Source organism: Zootoca vivipara, chromosome 7 (genome assembly GCF_965207765.1).
Source record: "Zootoca vivipara chromosome 7, rZooViv2.hap1.1, whole genome shotgun sequence".
Classification (NCBI taxonomy): Eukaryota; Metazoa; Chordata; class Lepidosauria; order Squamata; family Lacertidae; genus Zootoca; species Zootoca vivipara.
The window spans coordinates 94,889,409-94,909,604 of record NC_142590.1 but is presented as its reverse complement, the minus strand read 5'-3'; the positions used below and the strand labels follow the sequence as shown (position 1 = coordinate 94,909,604).

At 54.8% G+C, this 20,196-nt stretch overlaps 1 protein-coding gene across 3 annotated transcripts in view; it reads left to right on the top strand.

Annotated features, from left to right (window-relative positions):
* Nucleotides 1-20,196, top strand: part of CDH22 (cadherin 22) — a 94,847-nt gene that overhangs the window by 45,117 nt on the left and 29,534 nt on the right. For all 3 annotated transcript variants that reach the window (XM_035121988.3, XM_088674821.1, XM_088674820.1), the window contains one exon: nucleotides 10,495-10,614. In XM_035121988.3, coding sequence (XP_034977879.3) covers nucleotides 10,495-10,614 — 120 coding nt within the window. The remainder of the gene's footprint in view (nucleotides 1-10,494; nucleotides 10,615-20,196) is intronic.

The following is a 20,196-nucleotide window of genomic DNA, read 5'->3' as shown; positions in this document are numbered from 1 at the left end:
TACTCTGGGCGGCTCCCAACAGAATATTAAAAACATAATAAAACATCAGATGCCTTCTAAAAGTCAGATACCGTGTTTCCCCCTTTTTAAGACGTAGTCATAAAGTAAGCCATGGCAGCATTTTTAAGCATTTGAGAAATATAAGACATACCCCAAAAATAAGACATACCTCCATGCCGTGTATGAAAACTAACACCCTCCTTATGGCCACTACTGGCAGTAAGATGTTGCAGAATTAGACTGAGATCCTATTTAAATGACTGGATTTTAAAAGCGAGACCGTTGAGCGCCCCAGCCAGCCAGCGGGGCCTGGAAGCGGCTGCTGTTGTAGTGGCGAGTGCACAGAGCACCCAAGCCAGCGGCCTGGCCTCTTCCTGGCCCAGCCGAGGAGGCCTGCCGCCCCGCCGCCCGGAACCGGCTGCTGCAGAGCAGAGTGCTCCACAGTGCCAAGCGCTCAGAGCGCCCAGCAGTGCCGGGCGGAGCGCTGAGCCAGCGGCTTGGCCTCTTCCTGGCCCAGCCGAGCGCCCAGCAGCGCCCTGAACTATAAAGACATCCCCTGAAAATAAGACACCGTGTGTTTTTTTGAGGGGAAAAAAGTTATAAGACGGTGTCTTAAAAGGGGGGAAACACGGTAGTTGTTTATTTCCTTGACATCTGAAGGGAGGGGGTTCCACAGGGTGAGGGCCGCTACTGAGAAGGCCCTCTGCCTGGTTCCCTGTAACCTCACATCTCGCAGGGAGGGAACTGCCAGAAGGCTATCAGAAGTGGACTCTGGTGTCCAGGGTGGAGATACTCCTTCAGGTATACTGGGCACCAACACTTTGAATTGTGCTCGGAAAAGAACTAGGAGCCAATGGAGATCTTTCAAGACCGGTGTTATGTGGTCTCGGCGGCTGCTCCCAGTCACCAGTCTAGCTGCCGCATTCTGGATTAGTTGTAGTTTCAGGGTCACCTTCAAAAGTAGCCCCATGTAGAGCACATTGCAGTACTAGTCCAAGCGGGAGATAATCAGAGCATGTTATCTAGCTGGGCATGTGTGTTCCTGCTTGGCCCTCTCTCTCTCTCTCTCTCTCTCTCTCTCTCTCTCTCTCTCTCTCTCTCTCTCTCTCTCTCTCTCTCTCTCTCTCTCTCTCTCTCCTTCTTGGAGGTTTCGTGCCCCTTTCCCCCCACTTCCCTGGTCCTGCCATCTCCTGCCGTTGAAGTGGCAGAACATCTGCTCTGCATTCAGAAGGTCCTTGTGCTAAGAGGAGCCTGATGGATCAGGCCCAGGGCCCATCTAGCCCAGCCTCTTGTCCCCGCAGTGCCCAGCCGGATGGGAAACCCGCAAGCAGGATTCGAACACAGGTGCAGCCCTTGCCCCTCCTGTGAAAGGTCCTGCTGGAGGAGTGTCGGGAGGGGCAGAATGGGGGAGAAGCCAAAGGAATTATTTGCCTCCGATGCTCCTCACTGTAGGAGGCATTGGGTGGAGGCGACGGCCTTGTTTGTGGAAGGACAAAGGCGAGATTCTCATCTGGACGTTGTAATATGTTGAGCCTGGGGCTGCCCCTGGAAACTTCATAGAATCATAGAGTTGGAAGAGACCACAAGGGCCATCCAGTCCCCCTGCCAAGCAGGAAACACCACCAACAGGATTGTTTGTTTGCTTGGTGGAGATGGTAGCTGGTCCACAGAACCCCAGTTCTCAGCAGCATCCACTGGTTTTGAATGCCACATGCCGGACCCCTAAAGCTCTCCGGAGATGGGGGTGGCTCTGCTACCTGTGATGAGGTTGTCTCCTGGGAGGCACAGAGCCTTTTCAGTGGAGGCTCCCGGACTTTGCTGCGCCTTCCCTAATGAGGAGCATGATCTGCCTGGCCAGACTGTTGTTCCCTCCAGGGCTCCCGACAAAGTCTTGTCTGTGTCCTTTAACCTGCTTGTGCCTCTAACTAGAGATGCTTCCAAGGAGGGAGCCTGGGTCCTCCCTGGCCAATTCAGCCACAACCGGAGTGTCTTGTAAGCCTCTGCTGGGAGCTTTTCTTTCCCAATAAGCCCTGTATGGAGATGGAGACGGTTGTTCCCTGTTAACCTGCAGCTGCCTTAATCTTGTGCATTTCCAAACTGTGTTATTTGATGAAAGTCTTTATGCGTGTGTCTTGTTGCCTTGTTTGCATTCTGCATTTTCGTCTTGCTATAAGCTGCTTTGAGGGGCCTTTGGGCCAAAAAGAATAAAATCCAAACAGACAAGCAAACAAACTGGAGGCAAATTCACAATTGACTTGCAGGGTCCAGATGGCACCCACCTGTGGGCTCTTGCCACCGAAAGTGGCCTCCCAGCCCAAGGTGCGAAGAGAGCCACCCCTACGCTGTTTCTCCAAAAGGGCTCCTGGGGTCTCTGCAAGCCAGCCAGGAGAAGGGAGCCCAAGTCTGCCACAGGCAAATGGGGGAGGCCTTTTCCCAGCACCTAAAGGAGCGAGACTCGCTGCCCAGGGGAAGAGCCAGTCCTGCCTCATTGACCATTCTCTGAGCAGCAAGCAGATGGATTGGAAAGATCTGGCGGAAGCGTGTGCCAGAGTTCCTCGCAAAGGACTTTCACAGGACAGGCCATTGCATGGAGCAGTAAGCGGCTAGAAGCAGGACGTGGAGAGAGAGTCTGACTCCCAGGCCATTGTGGGAGGGGGCACTATTAGGGGATGGGACTCAAAACAGAAAGGGTGGCACCATACCTGTGCCGTACTTTGGATTCTTCTACGTGGCTAAACAATGGAACTCCCTCCCACCGGAGGCAGGGATAGCATCCAACCTGGACAGATTTAAAAGAGGATTTGACAAACGGATGGAGGAGGAGAGGGCTATTGATGTTTCCTAGCCAGGATGGCTCCATCCTGCCTCCACGGTTGGAGGCAGCGATGCTTCTGAATCCCAGTTGCTGGAAACCGCAGGAGGGGAGAGTTGCTCTTGGGCTCAGATCCTGCTTGCGGGCTTTTCACAGACCGTGAGAACTAGGCTGGACTAGGTGGGACCTTGGTCCGAACCAGCAGAATTCCTCTTATATTCTTACAAGGTTCTGTCTCCTGCATCTCAAGAAGGGTCTTGTTTTATCTGATGATATATTTAAATGCTTATTGGTTGCTCTCCTGTCATGCCTCGCAGAGCGGCACGCAAAATGCCATAAAAATGCCAGATCTACAGCAGCACATTCGTAAAAGCTGAGCAGAAAAGTCTTTCCCTCAGAGGTTTTCACCTGGTGCTGGAAAGAGAGTCTTACTAACGCGGTGCTTGCACGCTCTTTTTCAAAGCCTTTTAATCCCGCTCTTCAGCTGCAGAGGCCACCGCAAGGAAGTCCCTGCTCCCGAGATCCCGCCTTCCTTGCCTGACTTCAGAGGGGAAGGAGGGATTGGGAGACGCTGAGTCCCACTGTTTTCCTGGCTAGGCAGGTTCTCGTGGGCACTCTGCTTTCTCCTCAGCCCAGATCAACTTGTGACTCCTCCTCATGGCTTCATCTCGATTTTTAATGGCAGAGGGGACAAGATGGTGGCTTTGCAGCAGCCTGCCAGGGGGCCAGGAGAGAGCTGCCCAGTGCTGCCCTCTGACATTGGCCCCATAGTGACTCCTCTAAGTCTCACAGGCCCTTCAGGAGGATCCCGTGATCCTCTGCATTGAGCTGCCGAGAGGTTGAGTGGAAGCAACAGGGTCACCCCCTGCCTGGAGAAGACCATCGGTCAGGGCAAACCAGGCTGCTGCCATCCCATCCCAGTTGCACCTTGATGGAAAGGGGTGCCTGGAGGGAGGTGGGGCACCAGAGTAGTGGGGTGGGAGGCATTTTGTCTCCAAGCCCTGTTGCTGTTCCCCCCATGCCATGAGATGCTGGCTAGGCTTTGTTTTTTGGGGGTGGGGTGCCTGCCTTGGGCCTTGTCTTGTTCCTGCAAATCCCCCTGATTGATTTAGATAAAAGCAAGAGAGAAACTCTCTATTAGTGAACGGCAAACAGAGGAGAAAAAGCTTCGAGTCAACCAAATCCTTCGCAAGCACCAGCTAAACCGTCTCTGGGGGACGTGAGTCAGACCACAGGCAGCACAGAGCCAGGCAAAGCTGGGGATAAAAAAGCCGTCGTGAGGGGAAGCAGCAACAGTTGCCCCCCCCCCCCGGCACTGCTGTGTGTTGCCCAGCTGGCAGGGCTGGTGGCTGGCAGGGTCCTGGCAGGAGGCAGGGGCTCTTAATAATGATAATGATAATGATAATAATAATAATAATAATAATAATAATAATAATAATAATAATAATAATTTATTTATACCACGCCCATCTGGCTGGGTTTCCCCAGCCACTCTGGGCGGCTTACAACAGAAAAATGAAATAAAACAATTAAACATTAAAAGCCTCCCTAAACAGGGCTGCCTTCAGATGTATTCTAAAAATCTGGTAGCTTTTTATTCGCATAGATTTGCATAGATATAGACAATGGTCATGATTTATAAGATTGGATGTTTTTGTGTTACACTGTTGCCATTTATGCCTTTGTTCTATGTCATGTTTTAAATTGATTAATAAACATGCTTTTTTAAAAATAAAAAAATAAAAAAAATAAAAATAAATAAAATAAAAATCTGGTAGCTGTTTTTCTCTTTGACATCTGATGGGAGGGCGTTCCACAGGACAGGCGCCACTACCAAGAAGGCCCTCTGCCTGGTTCCCTGTAACTTGGCTTCTCGCAGTGAGGGAACCGCCAGAAGGCGCTCGGTGCTGGACCTCAGTGTCCGGGCAGAACGATGGAGGTGGAGACGCTCCTTCAGGTATACTGGACCAAGGCCGTTTAGGGCTTTAAAGGTCAGCACCAATACTTTGAATTGTGCTCGGAAACGTACTGGGAGCCAATGTAGATCTTTCAAGACCGGTGTTATGTGGTCTCGGCGGCCGCTCCCAGTCACCAGTCTAGCTGCCGCATTCTGGATTAGTTGTAGTTTCTGGGTCACCTTCAAAGGTAGCCCCACGTAGAGCGCATTGCAGTAGTCCAAGCGGGAGATAACTAGAGCATGCACCACTCTTGCTAGACAGTCTGCAGGCAGGTAGGGTCTCAGCCTGCGTATCAGATGGAGCTGATAGACAGCTGCCCTGGACACGGAGTTGACCTGTGCCTCCATGGACAGCTGTGAGTCTAAAATGACTCCCAGGCTGCGCACCTGGTCCTTCAGGGGCACAGTTACCCCATTCAGGACCAAGGAGTCCTCCACACCAGCCTGCCCCCTGTCCCCCGAAAACAGTACTTCTGTCTTGTCAGGATTCAACCTCAATCTGTTAGCCGCCATCCCTCCTTGCAGCTCAGGCTGTTGTAGTGCGAAGCAAGAGGGGGAACTGGCACTGGTCCACAAATTCAGAGGTTGGGCTTCAAGCAAGAAGGGAAGGGCTTCTGGATCCTGGCCCCACTGGGACATCTCTTAGCTTCCCTTTGCACTTGGGGGGAGAGGACAGATCCTGCCCAATGAATAGGCATGGCATTTTGGTCCTCCGGTTTGCCTACAGAGCGGCTCAGGAAGTCCTCAGAGAATCACAGAATAGTAGAGGGACCCTTAAGGGCCATCTAGTCCAGCCCCCTGCCAGGCCGGAATCTCGGTGAGCATCCCTGGCAGATGAGCACCCAACCTCTGCTGAAGAACCTCCCAGGAAGGAGAGCCCACCGCCTTCTGAGGAAGGGAGGAGACACCCCCCACACCTGCTCTAGCCATGATTTTATCAGCCGGCTTCTGAAGGTGTCCGAGTAACACTCTCCTGGTCTGATGACCAATGCCCATTCACCACTTGGAAGAGCTCCGCCGGACACCTGCTTGAGGATGCAGAGGTGCCAGAGAAGTTCAAAGGCTCCCTCAAGGCAAATCTGAAAAAATGTAGTATAAACACCAACAACTGGGAGACACTGGCCCTCGAGCGCTCCAACTGGAGAACAGGCTTTACCAAAGGTGTCATGGGCTTTGAAGACACTCGAACTCAGGACGCAAGGGAGAAACACACTAAGAGGAAGGCACGCTTGGCAAATCCACACCGTGATCAACTCCTGCCTGGAAACCAATGTCCCCACTGTGGAAGGACGTGTGGATCCAGAATTGGCATCCACAGTCACTTACGGACCCATTGTTAAAACCGTGTTTATGGAAGACAATCTTACTCGCTATGAGTGAGAAGGAGGAGGAGGAGGAGGAGGAGGAGGAGGAGGAGGAGGAGGAGGAGGAGGAGGAGGAGAAGAAGAAGAAGAAGAAGAAGAAGAAGAAGACGAAGAAGAAGAAGAAGAAGAAGAAGAAGCAGCCAGAGAGGTGAGCTCCATTCGTCACATGACAGATGGTAGGCATGGTGGTCCTGTCAGGTTCAAGCCGAGGCTGGCACTGCAGCCAGGGGTTCCTCTCCAGAGCCAGCCGCATCTGGCTGAGCCTCCACAGGACTCTGGGAGGGGAGAGGTGGTCCCTCTTCTGGCCTCCAGCACTTGCGTCTGTGTGTTTGCCTTGTGCATCTGTTGTTGTTTAGTCGTGTCCGACTCTTCGTGACCCCATGGACCAGAGCACGCCAGGCACTCCTGTCTTGCACTGCCTCCTGCAGTTTGGTCAAACTCATGTTCGTAGCTTCGAGAACACTGTCCAACCATCTCGTCCTCTGACGTCCCCTTCTCCTAGTGCCCTCAATCTTTCCCAACATCAGGGTCTTTTCCAGGGAGTCTTCTCTTCTCACGGGGTGGCCAAAGTATTGGAGCCTCAGCTTCAGGATCTGTCCTTCCAGGGAGCACTCAGGGCTGATTTCCTTCAGAATGGATAGGTTTGATCTTCTTGCAGTCCATGGGACTCTCAAGAGTCTCCTCCAGCACCATAATTCAAAAGCATCAATTCTTCGGCGATCAGCCTTCTTTATGGTCCAGCTCTCACTTCCATACATCACTACTGGGAAAACCATAGCTTTAACTATACGGACCTTTGTCGGCAAGGTGATGTCTCTGCTTTTTAAGATGCTGTCTAGGTTTGTGCATCTATGGACCTGCATTTCATTTATGACACTTCTGACGCTTATAACCCTTGGATGGGTGTGGACTCTCCTTCCTCGGAGGTTTCCAAGCAGAGGTCCGAGAGACGTCTGTCAGGGATGCTACAGCTGTCCTTCCTGGACTAGATGACCGCCGGGTTCCCTTCCAACTGCAGTTCTATGATTCTTGCTCACTTGGCCGCATGGGGGGGTTGGGGGAGCCTTGCCTGGGTTGGGGGTGCCCTCTTGGGTTCAGCCCAGAGGCCCCAGACGGACCCTTCCGTGCTGCTCCCCCCCCCCAGCGGATGCCCCCTTTCAGCAAGGAGAGAGAGAGAGGGAGACCAATTTGCTCTGACTTGTTAAGTTTTATTGCTTTGGGGGCCCTCCTGGTGTGCGCTGGAGAGGAGGTTGGGGGGGGGAGACCCTCTCTTTATCCACTTTACGTGCCTAATTATCTCTCTCGCTTGGGGGGAGGTGGGCTTCTGCAGCTCATTGCCAATGCTGAGGGTTTGTTTGCTTGTGAGTCTTGCGAGAGCCCCCCCCCCCCAGCAAAGGCAGAGGCTGGGATTTTGGGGAGGAAGGAGAGAGCAGCGGGCTGCGAGATCGGGAGGTGTAATGCAGACGGAAAGTCAAGCAGCCGAGACTCACTTCCAAGCGGAAGGAGGGGAACCATCAACAGAGCACAACACCCCCCCCCCAAAAAAAAACCACGGACAGGTGCCCCCTGTGACCAGTAGGGAGGGAGGCCAGAGAAGCTGGACGCAAAGATGGGCACAGCCCCCCCGGACTGTTTGCAAGCAGGAAGGTGGGTTGGGGGGGGGCTGGCTGAGAGAACCCCCGTTTTGCCCCTGGAAACCAGCCTGCAATGCCCAGGCCTGGGCGAATTGGGAAGTCTTCTTTCCCTGGCACCAAAAGGACCAGCAAACTCTTTCCAACCCCTCTATCAATGGTATTTAGCGCCTTACAAATTGAATTTCATATATAAATTAGGGTCGGATAAATGCTGGCGACGTGGATTAAATAAAGCAGATTACATACATATCTTCTGGAATGGTACTCAAATAGAAATATTCTGAAAATCTGTTCAGGCTAATGATCTCTGATATGATAGGATATCATATATAGTCTGACTTGGAACCTCAAGGATTTCTGCTTGGTTATCTAAAAGATGTCGTACTGGAAAATGATCAAGAAATAGCGTTCAACCTGAAAACTGCTTCTAAGATTATAATAGCTAAAAATGGGAGGGAAAGCATATCTCCTATGATATTGGAATGGACTGAGAAAATGTGGTCGAGAGTCACTACGATCAAGATACTGTAATCTATTATAAACCAGACTAACAGGTTAATGGAAAAATGTATTTCTTGTAATGTTTTAGAACAAGTTCAATACTGTAGCACAATTTCTTTATGCTTTATATTTCATTTATTTCCTTTCCTTAATAAATTATCATCGTTGTTGTTGTTTTGTTGTTGTTGTTGTTGGGTTTTTTTTATTATATTTTAAAAAGAGTACCAAGGTGGGTCCAGGCCAGGGCCACCAACTCATGGGGACCGAGCTCTCTAGCCCCAAAATATTTTTGGGAGGGACCTGGGGGCCCCAATGTCCCAAAAAATCAGGTGGTGCATGAGACCAAGGGCAGAGGTGCCTTTCTGCCCTTTGATGGGGGGTGGCAATACCGGTATTCCCACACAATTTTGGGTCCCTGTCTCTTTGCGGCCATTCTGGGTTAAGCCACGCCCCCATGGCAGCCATTTTGTGACTGGCGCCCACAGCCCTTTCTCCTCTTTTGCAAAGGGGTTCACTGGGGCAGCCGGTGCCCCGTGTGGTGAACGGCGGAACTGCAAGTGGCCAAAGGACACCTCCTCCTCCCCCCCCCGCCCTAGATTGAGATGCCACCTTGAAGGCCGTGGGACGTCTCCCACTGACCAAAGGGGCTTCTTGGGTGGGAAGGGAAGGCGGTCCCTTTTCTGTGTACCCGGTTGTGGAATTGCCCCTCCCCAAGTGCCCTGGGGGGGGGGGGCAGTTGAGATATTCTGTGTTTCCTCGAATCTTTTGCTCCTTGCTTTCTGCCTCCTTGACCTGGTTTGCAAGTGGAGTCCATTGTGGCGATTTCTGAGTGGTGTGACAGGCAGCCTAGAGGTGGCTGTGGGGGTGGGAATCTAGCGGGGGGGGGAGACCTCTGTGGCTTCCAGCCCCCACCGTCAAGGACTGACCCATTGGAACGGAGGCAGGACTGGGGGTGGGCTTGGCATGGCAGGGGGAGAGAAGGGCAAGTCCCCCCCACTGCCCGATCAGACCGCCTCCTCCTCCTCCTCCTCCTCCTCCTCCTCCTCCTCCTCCTCCTCCTCCTCCTCCTCATTTATTTATTTATCACATTTCCCTACTGCCTTTTCCTCCACGGAGCTCAAGCTGACGTACATGGTCTCCCCCCCCACCCGCATTTCATCTTCACAACAGCCCTGTGAGGTAGGTTAGGCTGAGAGGCCGCCCAGGGAGATCTTCACAACCGTTTGGGGATTTGAACCTTGGTCTCCCAAGTCACTGTGCTGCCGTTACCCTACGAAGGAGTGACGCGACGCTCTGACCATTATGCCGCACTGCCTTCCAAAGCCGGTGCTCGCACAGAGGTGTGGGGCCTCTGGAGCTCCCTCCAGTTTGCCAGCCTTAAATCCCACCCCCAGCAGTGCATTTAGGCAACAGTTGGCAGGGGCCCTTTGGCATTTAATGGCACCTGGTTTTATGGCCGGTGCCATCTGTGTCTGTTTTCCTGCATGGTGTTTTTATTCTGTTTTAAACGGTTATGATCTTGCCATTTTAAAACTCTGCTGGCTGCCTCAAGAGGCTTTCTGACTGACAGGTGAGATGGGGGGGGCAGATCCTTCCCTGAGAGGCTGGGCCCACCTGAGCGATCCCTACCTGGCAGGGGCCCTGCCCACCTGCCCTCCTTCCTTACCTGGATGGGCAATGCCAGCTGGGGAGGCCTCTTTGCCTTCTCTCCCCCCCCCAATTTTGCCTTGTCAGTCTCTGGGCCATCAGCAGCCTTCCAGCCCCCTCCCCAACACCCCCCCTCCTGCTCCTCACGTCCAGGGGTCCCACTTTGGTCAAATTGAACATGATGTCAAATTAGACCCATTGCAGGGACACTCAGAGTGAAGCCCCCGGTTTAATGAGGCAGCGTTGAAAATCAATAACTTAATTGCAGCCGTTTGATGGACTTTTATCCAATTTGCACTCCCTCTGCCCCACCCCTCTACGTGTTGTGCATGAGGACCCTGGGCTCTGCCTGGGGGTGGAGGAGAGCAGGCTGGGCTGGGCTGGGCTGGGGAGAGAACCCCCACCCTATGGGCCCTGCCCTTCCACCCCCCAGGTGGCCTTGCACAGATCTGAGCCTGCAGGAAATTGTCCCGCCCAGGACAGAGGGAGGCTGTGTGCCTGTCTTGGTGGGGTAGGGGCTGCGGAAGTTGGGGGTCAGGGCTGCTGCTCACGTGGGGCTCTTTCTGTCCTCCCCCCCAGGGACATCGGTGATGCAGGTGATGGCATCCGATGCCGACGACCCCACCTACGGAAGCAGCGCCCGGGTGGTCTACAGCGTTCTCGAGGGCGAGCAACACTTCACGGTCGACAGCAGGACGGGTGAGTGCCAGGTGGAGGTGCTCGGGGCACTCGGGGGGGCAGCGAGAGGGGTAGGAGGGGGAGCTGGCTGTGTACAGGGGGTTGGGCTTTGACCACCAACTACCACCCCCTGGCTCTCCTGAAGCAGAAGCTGTCCCTCTGAAAATTGGGGGCAGCCAGGTAGCCTTGCAAATTGGATGCTGGGCTTGTGATGGGGGCAAGTTAACCTCTGGGTCTGTCCTGCTTCATTGGGGTGGGGGGCAAGCTGCAAGGAAGATCACCCAAGAACGCCAGCCTGGCAGGGGCATCTTTGGGGTTCTGCTGCTGCAGCTCTCCCTCTCATAGTTAAACGGTGGAACTGCCCGCCACAGGAGGCAATGATGCCCCCCCACCCCAAATCTGGATGGCTTTAAGAGAGGAGGGGACCAATTCATGGACAAGAGGATTGTCAATGGCCCACCTTATGCTTCTGAATCCCAGTTGCTGGAAACCACAGATGGAGAGAGTTGCTGCGTGAGGGTTTCCCGCCCCCCTCCTCCTCTGTGCCCACCTGTGTGAGTGCCAGGCAATCTCCCTGGGAGAGAGGGAGTGGCTGGCATTAGGAGAGCAGCCGTGGGCATCTGCACCCAGCGGGGAGTCCGGAAATGTCAGGCTGGGCCGGCTGGGCCCCCCTTGGAGGAGGGGCGCTGACCCTTCCTGGGTGCAGGGGGGGGGCCCTGGCACTCTGAAGGGGCACAAAGGCTCCCCCCTGCCAGGCTCTCCAGCAGTGGCTTTGTTAGCGCTGGGCCTTTGATTAAAGGCAACACTTTAAATTAAGGATCGCTTTATAAATGCTCTATTAATATTTGATGGGCGAGCGGTGGAACCCGCTCCATCCTTTAATAACTTCTAATAAAGGCCCGCTGTAAAAGGGACCTGCGATAAATCCCCAGCAGATGATCCCGTGACGGCCCGTTTGGACGGAGGGGGGAATGCGGAGGGGGCCTCGCGCACTCACTCACTCGCTTCCCTGGGCCTGGGGGTAGGGGGAGACTCGGAAAAGGGGCCGCTGGACCCCATGGCAGTGGCTGTGAGGCCACCTGGGGTGAGGAGCAGCCAACAGGGCCTGAGCTCAGGATCCCAGCATCCTTGAATCATAGAATCATAGAGTTGGAAGAGACCACAAGGGCCATCCAGTCCAACCCCCTGCCAAGCAGGAAACACCATCAAAGCATTCCTGACAGATGGCTGTCAAGCCTCTGCTTAAAGACCTCCAAAGAAGGAGACTCCACCACACTCCTTGGCAGCAAATTCCACTGCCAAACAGCTCTTACTGTCAGGAAGTTCTTCCTAATGTTTAGGTGGAATTTTCTTTCTTGTAGTTTGAATCCGTTGCTCCGTGTCCGCTTCTCTGGAGCAGCAGAAAACAACCTTTCTCCCTCCTCTATATGACATCCTTTCATATATTTGAACATGGCTATCATACCACCCCTTAACCTTCTCTTCTCCAGGCTAAACATACCCAGCTCCCTAAGCCGTTCCTCATAAGGCATCGTTTCCAGGCCTTTGACCATTTTGGTTGCCCTCCTCTGGACACGTTCCAGCTTGTCAGTATCCTTCTTGAACTGTGGTGCCTGGAACTGGACACAGTACTCCAGGTGAGGTCTGACCAGAGCAGAATACAGTGGTATTGAAACCTAGAAACCTTGAAACCTAGAAACGGCCAGCCAGGCTTCCTTGGGGCATCCATGGGGCTCGAGTGTCTCTCCATTCATCCACCCCCCTTTGCTTCTTTCCGTCCTCAAGCTGAGTGGTGAGTTTCAATGTGTGGTGATGCGTCAGATTCACAGGCCAACCCACTCAGGCTATTCCTGGGCAAGCAGCTGCCTTTGCCCACACCTCTCAAAGCCCCCTCTTGCCAAGGGAGCTACGGCGCCTCCCAAAGGTCAAGGTCCCCGAGGATCCTCTGGAGGAGGCCGGTTCTCTGCTTGGAAACGGGAGCCATGCTTTTTCTCTGGCTGCCACAGGAGTCCACCTTCAGAAGTCTTCTTTCCCACATGGCAACCTTGGTCTGTTTCTGGGCAGGAGATGCTTCCCCTGTCTGCCTGCAGGAGGCGCTATGGAGGGTGGGGGCAGGTACTGCAGGAATTATTTGTGTGAGATGGAGACCTACTCCTTCCTCCCCTCCCTCACCCAGGGGTCTCTGCCGCTCCTAACTTGGGCTGGCCCAGAGGAGGGGGCTTCTCCCTTGGCTGCCTGGGTTTCTTCACCCCCAGCCTGCTGGCATCCTGGCATCCCGCGAAAGCCCTTCGGAAGTGAGCTGGCTTCTGCAACCACTTCTCTCCCCCCCCCTTGAGTTTGGCATCAAGAGCCCTCCTCTGAGCCACGGTGGTCCAGGAGCAGGATGCCAACTTGCGCTGCCTTGGGTGGTGTAGGAGCTGAAAGAGCCACTGGGGAGACGTTTGTCCTGCCGAGGGCAGAGGCCACGGAAGCCCTCCACCCCCCAATTCCGGCCGGGTCCCGTCATGCACCTGGCAAGCTGCTCTGCATGGCAATTCCTTCCTGTGCTTGGAGCATCAGGTTTAATTGCCCAGATCAGCAGCTTAACTTGCAGAGCCATCGTGATCATTAATGCTGTAAAAGGAGCCATAAAATCTGGCACCTTCATTTTTCGTAATATACGATAATGGAGAGCCGTTTGCTTTTCCTTTTTGACTTTGACCTGCTTTCTCCCTCGCCTGGCTCACACGAGGAGGACCAGGGGGGGAGCAGCCCTGGGTGCAAATGTCCTGCACAAGGCTTGGCGGGACGATGCGTGTCTTTGCACAAGCGCGGCTGGAGCAGAAAGGGAAAGGGCCTCCTGCCCAACCTTCTCCGAAAGGAAAGTTTGCAGGATCAGGCCAATGGGCTGTCTAGCCCAGCATCCTGTTCTCACCGTGGCCAAATGCCCGTAGGAACCCAGATAGACTTCCTCTGGACCTGGAGGTTCCATAAGAGAATATGAGGAGCCTGGCTGCTGGATCAGGCCAAAGGGGGACCATCTCATCCAGCCTTCTGTTCCCACAGTGGCCAACCAGATACCCCACTGGAAAACCTGCAAGCAGGATCCGACCCCAGAGCCCTCCCCCCTCCTGCGGTTTCCAGCAACTGGCATTCACAAGCATTTCGGCCTCCAACCACGGAGGGCAGAGTGGACCCCCTGCCTTTGAGAGCTTCTTTCTCCTTCATGAATTTATCTCCTCCTCTTTCAAAGCCATCCAAGCTGGTGGCCCTCACTGCCTCTTGTGGCAGGGAGTTCCATAGGTGACCTCTGCTTTGTGCTTTCTTTGGTCTACCCTGAATCTCCCAGCATTCAGCTTGTTGGCACTGCCCAGCAAACCCTGCCTGGCGGGTCTTGGCACTGGGCCTCCCCCCTCCCAGTGCTGCTTCTGGGCAGAGGGAGGACCTGGCCTGGTGCCACAGGGTGTCTCCTCCTCAGGGCGAGGCTGAGGCAGCTGGGCTTGTCCGCTTCTGCAGGAGGAGGTGTCCGAGTCTGGCCAAGGGCACTGCCAGCACCTTCCACATAGAATCATAGAGTTGGAAGAGACCACAAGGGCCATCCAGTCCAACCCCCTGCCAAGCAGGAAACACCATCAAAGCATTCCTGACAGATGGCTGTCAAGCCTCTGCTTAAAGACCTCCAAAGAAGGAGACTCCACCACACTCCTTGGCAGCAAATTCCACTGTCGAACAGCTCTTACAGCTCTCAAACAGCCCACCCCAGGGGCTCTTGCCCAGAAGGGCTCCCAGGTGCACAGAGCCTTTGAACCCGGAGCGAGTCGCCTGCCTGCCTGCCACCTCCTTGGGAAATTAGGATGCATTTACGGATGTAAAGTGGAAATTAATCTTTAACGACCAGAGGGATTTGGGATTTGGCTTCGTTTTGTGCCATCTTAGGCGGAGTCCCCAGGCCCCATCTGTTAGGGGGTGGAGGGGGGAGAGGGGACCCCTGGGCTGAGAATCTGGCTCTGGAGAGGCCAACAGGTGGGGCCGCCACTCCTGCAGGAATCGGCACGCAAGGCAATTGGGTTCTCCTGCCAGGGGCCACTCTGTGAGGCTTCGAGGAACAGAGAATCCTAGAACATAGAGTTGGACGGGACCTCCAAGAGTAATCTAGTCCAACCCCCTGCAATGCAAGAATGAACTGAACCAGGATGAGGCCGCTTGGACTCAATGCTGGCTGCCTTGACTGGCCATGGGTGGCATTCAGGCCACGGGGATTCAGAAGCGTTGCTGCGGAGGCTGAGCAGAACCTTCCTGGCTGGGAGCCACTGAATTTGTCTGATCCTCTTTCATAGCCATCCAGGTTGGTGGCCATCTCTGCCTCCTGTGGCAGGGAGTTCCACAGGTTAACAATGCGCTGCGTGAAGCAGGACTGTTGGCTGTCCCAGGTTTGGGGGCAAATTCAGCCCTTGTGAGGCTCCTGGCAAGGCAGGTTGAAAGAAGAACAGCCCAGCAGTTTGCAGTTGTCCCCCCCCCCCCAATTTCCACAAACCTTGTGTGTGAGAGATTGGCACGGAGCCAAAGGCGGGGAGCTGGAATCACTCGTGCGAGGGGAGAAGTTATTTAAAAGAGAGGCGATTGGGTGTGGAGGGGGGGCTGTGGAGATAATGAAAGCCAGCAGACGCAGCTGCGCCCCCCCAACTCCCTGGGTTTCCTCTGACTCTTCTTGGCCTCGCAATGAGCCCAGAGTGTGTCATAGAATTGTAGAGGGCACCCCCAGGGTCATCTAGTCCAACCCCCTGCAATGTGAGGAGTGGCTGCTTGCGGGCAGAGATGCCCAATGAGGGGAGAAGCTGCATTTGTTAGAGTTCTCTCTTAGACGGCACCAGTGGAGAGGCAGGAGGTCGGCATATTCTGGGATGGATCTGGCCCCTGGCCTCTTTCTCCTTCCATGGGGATGTCATGGGAGGTGGGTCCAACTCTTCCTTGAACTGCATGCATAATTATGGGATGGAGTCCGACTGGTGGAAGGGTTTTTCCCAGGGCAGGAGTGGAAGCGGATGAGCCGGTGTCAGAGCAGGGTCCCTGTCAGCATCCCAGCGCCCCCCTCATTCTGCCCTGGTGCTGAGGCCTCGCTGGAGGGCCCTGGGCTCCCCTCCTGCTGGGAGGATGATGAGCTTCTGTCTCCGCCGAGCCCACCCCCCACCCCAGCGACATCCCTCTCATCACAGTGCTGCTGACAAGAATCATTTTCATTATAAAACGCTTCAGACCCTTTAATTAACGGAGCCGTTTCCATTCCAATGAGACGCCGCCTGGCTCTGGAGATGCAGCCACTTGCAGGAGCCAGGTGCAACTCCCTTCTGAACAGGAGAGGACTAGGGGAGATACAGGATCAGACCAGAGGTCCATTGAGTCCACAGGATCCAAGTGCAAGACTCCCTCCCCTCTCGTGGTTTCTGGCAACTGATATTTCTGCCTCCGCCAGTGGAGGAAGAGCAAAGCCATTCCATTTATCATCATCATCATTAGAATTAGAATTAGAATTTCTATACCACCCATCATCCAAAGATCACAGGGAGGTTCACAAAAATACATACCATACTAACAAACAGAAGCAATGCCCCCCCCCCCCGGTTGTAAAGGCTATAGATTGTTTAATAAGCCAAAGGCCTGGGAGATGAGGAATGTTTCTGCCTGGCGCCATTTAAGGCTTTATAGGTCAAGAGCAGGTGGCGCTGTGGGTTAAACCACTGAGCCTAGGGCTTGCTGATCAGAAGGTCGGCGGTTCGAATCCCTGTGACGGGGTGAGCTCCCGTTGCTTGGTCCCAGCTCCTGCCAACCTACCGTAGCAGTTCAAAAGCACGTCAAAATGCAAGTAGATAAATAGGAACCGCTACAGACAGCGGGAAGGTAAACGGCGTTTCCATGTGCTGCTCTGGTTTGCCAGAAGTGGCTTTGTCATGCTGGCCACATGACCTGGAAGCTATACGCCGGCTCCCTCGGCCAATAATGCGAGATGAGCGCGCAACCCCAGAGTCGGTCACGACTGGACCTAATGGTCAGGGGTCCCTTTACCTTTAGGTCAAGAGCAGCACTCCTTTGAATTGGACACAGAAACTAACTGGTAGCCAGTGCAGTTGGACCAGAATCAGTGTCATATGCTCAAACCGTCTTGTTCCGGTCAAATTCTGCACCAGCTGAAGCTTCTGAACAGTCTTCAGGGGCAGCTCTATGTCTAGCACATTGCAGTAATCCAATCCATCCTTGAGGTTCCCAGAGTTAAAACTCTCCCTGTAGGGGCTCAGCTGGGAGACCAGGCGAAGCTGACGGAAGGTCTTCTGTGCCACTGAGGCCACCTCGGCCTCAAGTGACAGTAATGGATCCAGAAAGACCTGCTCCTTCAGAGGAAGGGTAACCCCGTCAAGAGCAGGTGACCTGCCACCCATCTGGCCTAGGGAATCCCCCACTAGCAGGGCCTCCGTCTTATCTGGCTTGAGCTTCAGTCTGTTGGCTCTCATCCACTCCATTCCCGAGGCAAGACACCAATCCAGCACTTCCAGTGCCTCACCTGCAGATGTCAAGGAGAAATAGAGCTGAGTGTCATCAGCATATTGCTCACAGCAGACTCCAAAATTCTGGATGACCCCACTCAGAGGTTTCATGGAGATCCTAAACATACCAGGGGTAGAACTGAGCCCTGGAGAATCCCCCATGGAAGACTCCATGGGGCCAAAGGGCACTCCCCTCTGGAAATGTCCATCCAAGTGGGACCAGAACCACCGCAAAGTGGTGGCCGCACTCATCTTAGACAGTCACTCCAGAAGGAGACCCAGGTTGATGGTATCAAAAGCAGCAGAGAGGTCAGGGAGAATGAACAAGGACATCACACAGGGCAACCCAAGCAGTTTCTGTGCCAAAACCCGGGCCAAAAGCCCCCTTGAAATGGATCTGGAAAATCAGTTTCCTCCAAGATCTGGTCTGCAAGCACCCACTAAAGCAGGCATCCCCAAACTTCGGCCCTCCAGATGTTTTGGACTACAATTTCCATCTTCTCCGACCACTGGTCCTGTTAGCTAGGGATCATGGGAGTTGTAGGCCAAAACATCTGGAGGGCCGCAGTTTGGGGATGCCTGCACTAAAGAATCTTGCTCAAGAAGGAAAGATTTGCAACTCACCGGTAGTTAGATTTTCCGAATGCAGGGATGATTTCAAGCCGGCAGGGAGCACCCCTTCTCCTAAGCAGGCATTCCTCGCCATCACGGCCCAGCCAGGTGTCCCCTCCCAGCTGGTTTTGGGGTCTCCCTGAGCAGTCCAAGCCCCTTTCCCACATCCTTGAGCCTTACCATAGACTGTCCTCTGGACACTCTTTGAGGTGCATCTGCTGTAACAGCGGAGCCAGGATCCTGGTGGGTGCAAGTTTGCTTTCTCCTCAAGGTTCTCCTGCCTCCTTTGGGCCAGACTGTCAAGCGCCCTGCATGCCCGACCCAGCAAAACTCTGCCGGACGGCACAATAAGGATGCAGTGGAGGCAGCAAAGTACACCATCCCTGCCTCCTGGGGCAGGGAGTTCCATAGTTTAACTCTGCCTTGCTTGAAGAAGGACTTTCTTGTTGGTGCCCCGAATCTTCCAACTTTCCATTCCTTTGGATGCCCTGCATGCCAAGGGCTCTGCCACCCCGGATGCCAGTTCTGACCAGGAGGATCCTGCTCCCTTGGCCTTGGCCTGGCCCTCTTCCCAGCTCTCTCTCGTTCCTCCCGTCCCAGGAAGGCAGTGCCCCCCCTCACTCTCCCTGGTTCCCCAGCAGGGCAGCACCAGGTCTCCAGGCAGGCAGGCAGGCAAGTGCAGGAGGCCCTGCCTGCTGGTTCGGGAGGTACCGCCTGGCAGCCCTTTGCCTGCAGAAGCTCTCTTCCCATGCTCAGAGGCACACAGCTGCTGTGCCTTCAGATGGGCCAGGGATGAAGAAGAAGGCCTGGGACTTCCTGCATGTGGGAAGGCTTAGAGAGGAATGTAAGGAGCTGCTTCACATGGAGCCAAAGCCTTGGTCTGTCTAGCTCAGTGTTGTCTGTACTGACTGGCAGCAGCGGCTGCCAGAGATTGAACCTGAGACCTTCTGCATGTAAGGCAGCTGCTCTGGCCTTCCCCTCTCTCTGGAAAGGTGGCGCTGAGTCCGTCTGAGTCCCCTCTGCTTCTCTTTGCAAGCTCAGCCCCAGCAGGATGGGCAGCGAAGGGGGAGAGAGAGCTTTTTGCTGGGCTTTGCAACGTTTTGCATTGAGCAAGCAGTGTGCCCCCCTTGCTTCTCTCCCTCTTTCTGGTGGCAGGGAGGGCAGCCAGAGCTTTTGGGGTGAGGCGGAGGTAATTGCAGGGCACGGCGGCTGACAGCTGTCAGCCAGGGAGAGAGGCCAGGAGCGGCTTTGGGTCCAGCCGCCAGTGATGCCTCCTGACAATCAGCCCATCAGCGGCTGGATAATGAGCAGAGCCTTCGGGGCTGGCAAGCGTCTCCTGGGAAGAGCCGAGAGGCAGCAGTGGGGGGGGGGAAGCCGTGCAGGCCTGGCCTCTCCAGTGCTCTGGCCCCCACATGGCTGCGCCCCCAAACCAGTCCCGGGGAAGTATTGAGCAACTGCCAGACTCCCTGCCCCAAATGCAAGGACTGGAGAGAGGCTCCCAGGAAGGACATTTCCCTGACAGCAGAGTGACCTTGTGGGACCCAGCGCCTTGGTCGGGGGGGCTTTCCAAGGGGGCTGGATCTGCAGCTCTACCCCATGCTAGAATCATGGGAGGGTAAGAGCCATGGGAGGGTCACGAGGCTCATCGAGTCCAACCCCCTGCCATGCTGGCAAAATCACTTCTCCCCACTTAGAGACAGTCTTCCTCCGATTCCCCCCCAGGACCCACAGCCTGTTTCCCCCAGTGGCAGTCAGGAAACAGGTGACTCTTGAACCTGGGGGAGGCTGCTGGGGGCCAGCGGAGTCCTCTTTGGTGCTCTTTATCCAGGAGTTTCTTTTTCGTCACGGGCTCCTTTGCATCCTGCCCTTTGTCCCTGGGCCGCATAGAATCACAGAATTGCAGATTTGGAAGGGACCCAGGGGTCATCTAGTCCACCCCTGCCATGCAGCGGAGGAGGTGTGGGCAATTGCACAAAGAGAAGTCAAAGGGGTGGGCGGGCACAGGAGTCGGGACCCGGGCTGCCAAATGGTTGGCGGGGGAGCCTGGTGGGCAATGGGGATGCCATCCTGGTCCGGCTGCCTTTGAGCAGCTGAGCAAAAACTGGCCCTCGCTCCTCCCTCCCCAACAGCTGCCTTTCCTGCAGCTGGCCACTTGCCAGCCTGGCTCCCCTGGGTGCTCAGCCAGCTCCTTCCCATGGATGGGGATGGAGGGTGGCATCTCTGCCCCTCCCCGCTCGTTCCCTGTTCCCCCCCCCCAAACTCTCCCAGCTCCTGCAGGGCAGCGGGCAGCTATTAATAGCGACTTCAGCAGAGTTCATCAGAAAGATCTTTATTTTGATCTGACGAGTTAACAAGCAGCTGGTGCTTCTCTGAGCTGGTGAAACAAACAGGCAGCAAAGATCCTTGGATCTCGCCCAGCGCCAGGCACAGCCTCATCCTGCCCCCCTGCAGCAGCTGCAGCCAAGAGATGCTGCCG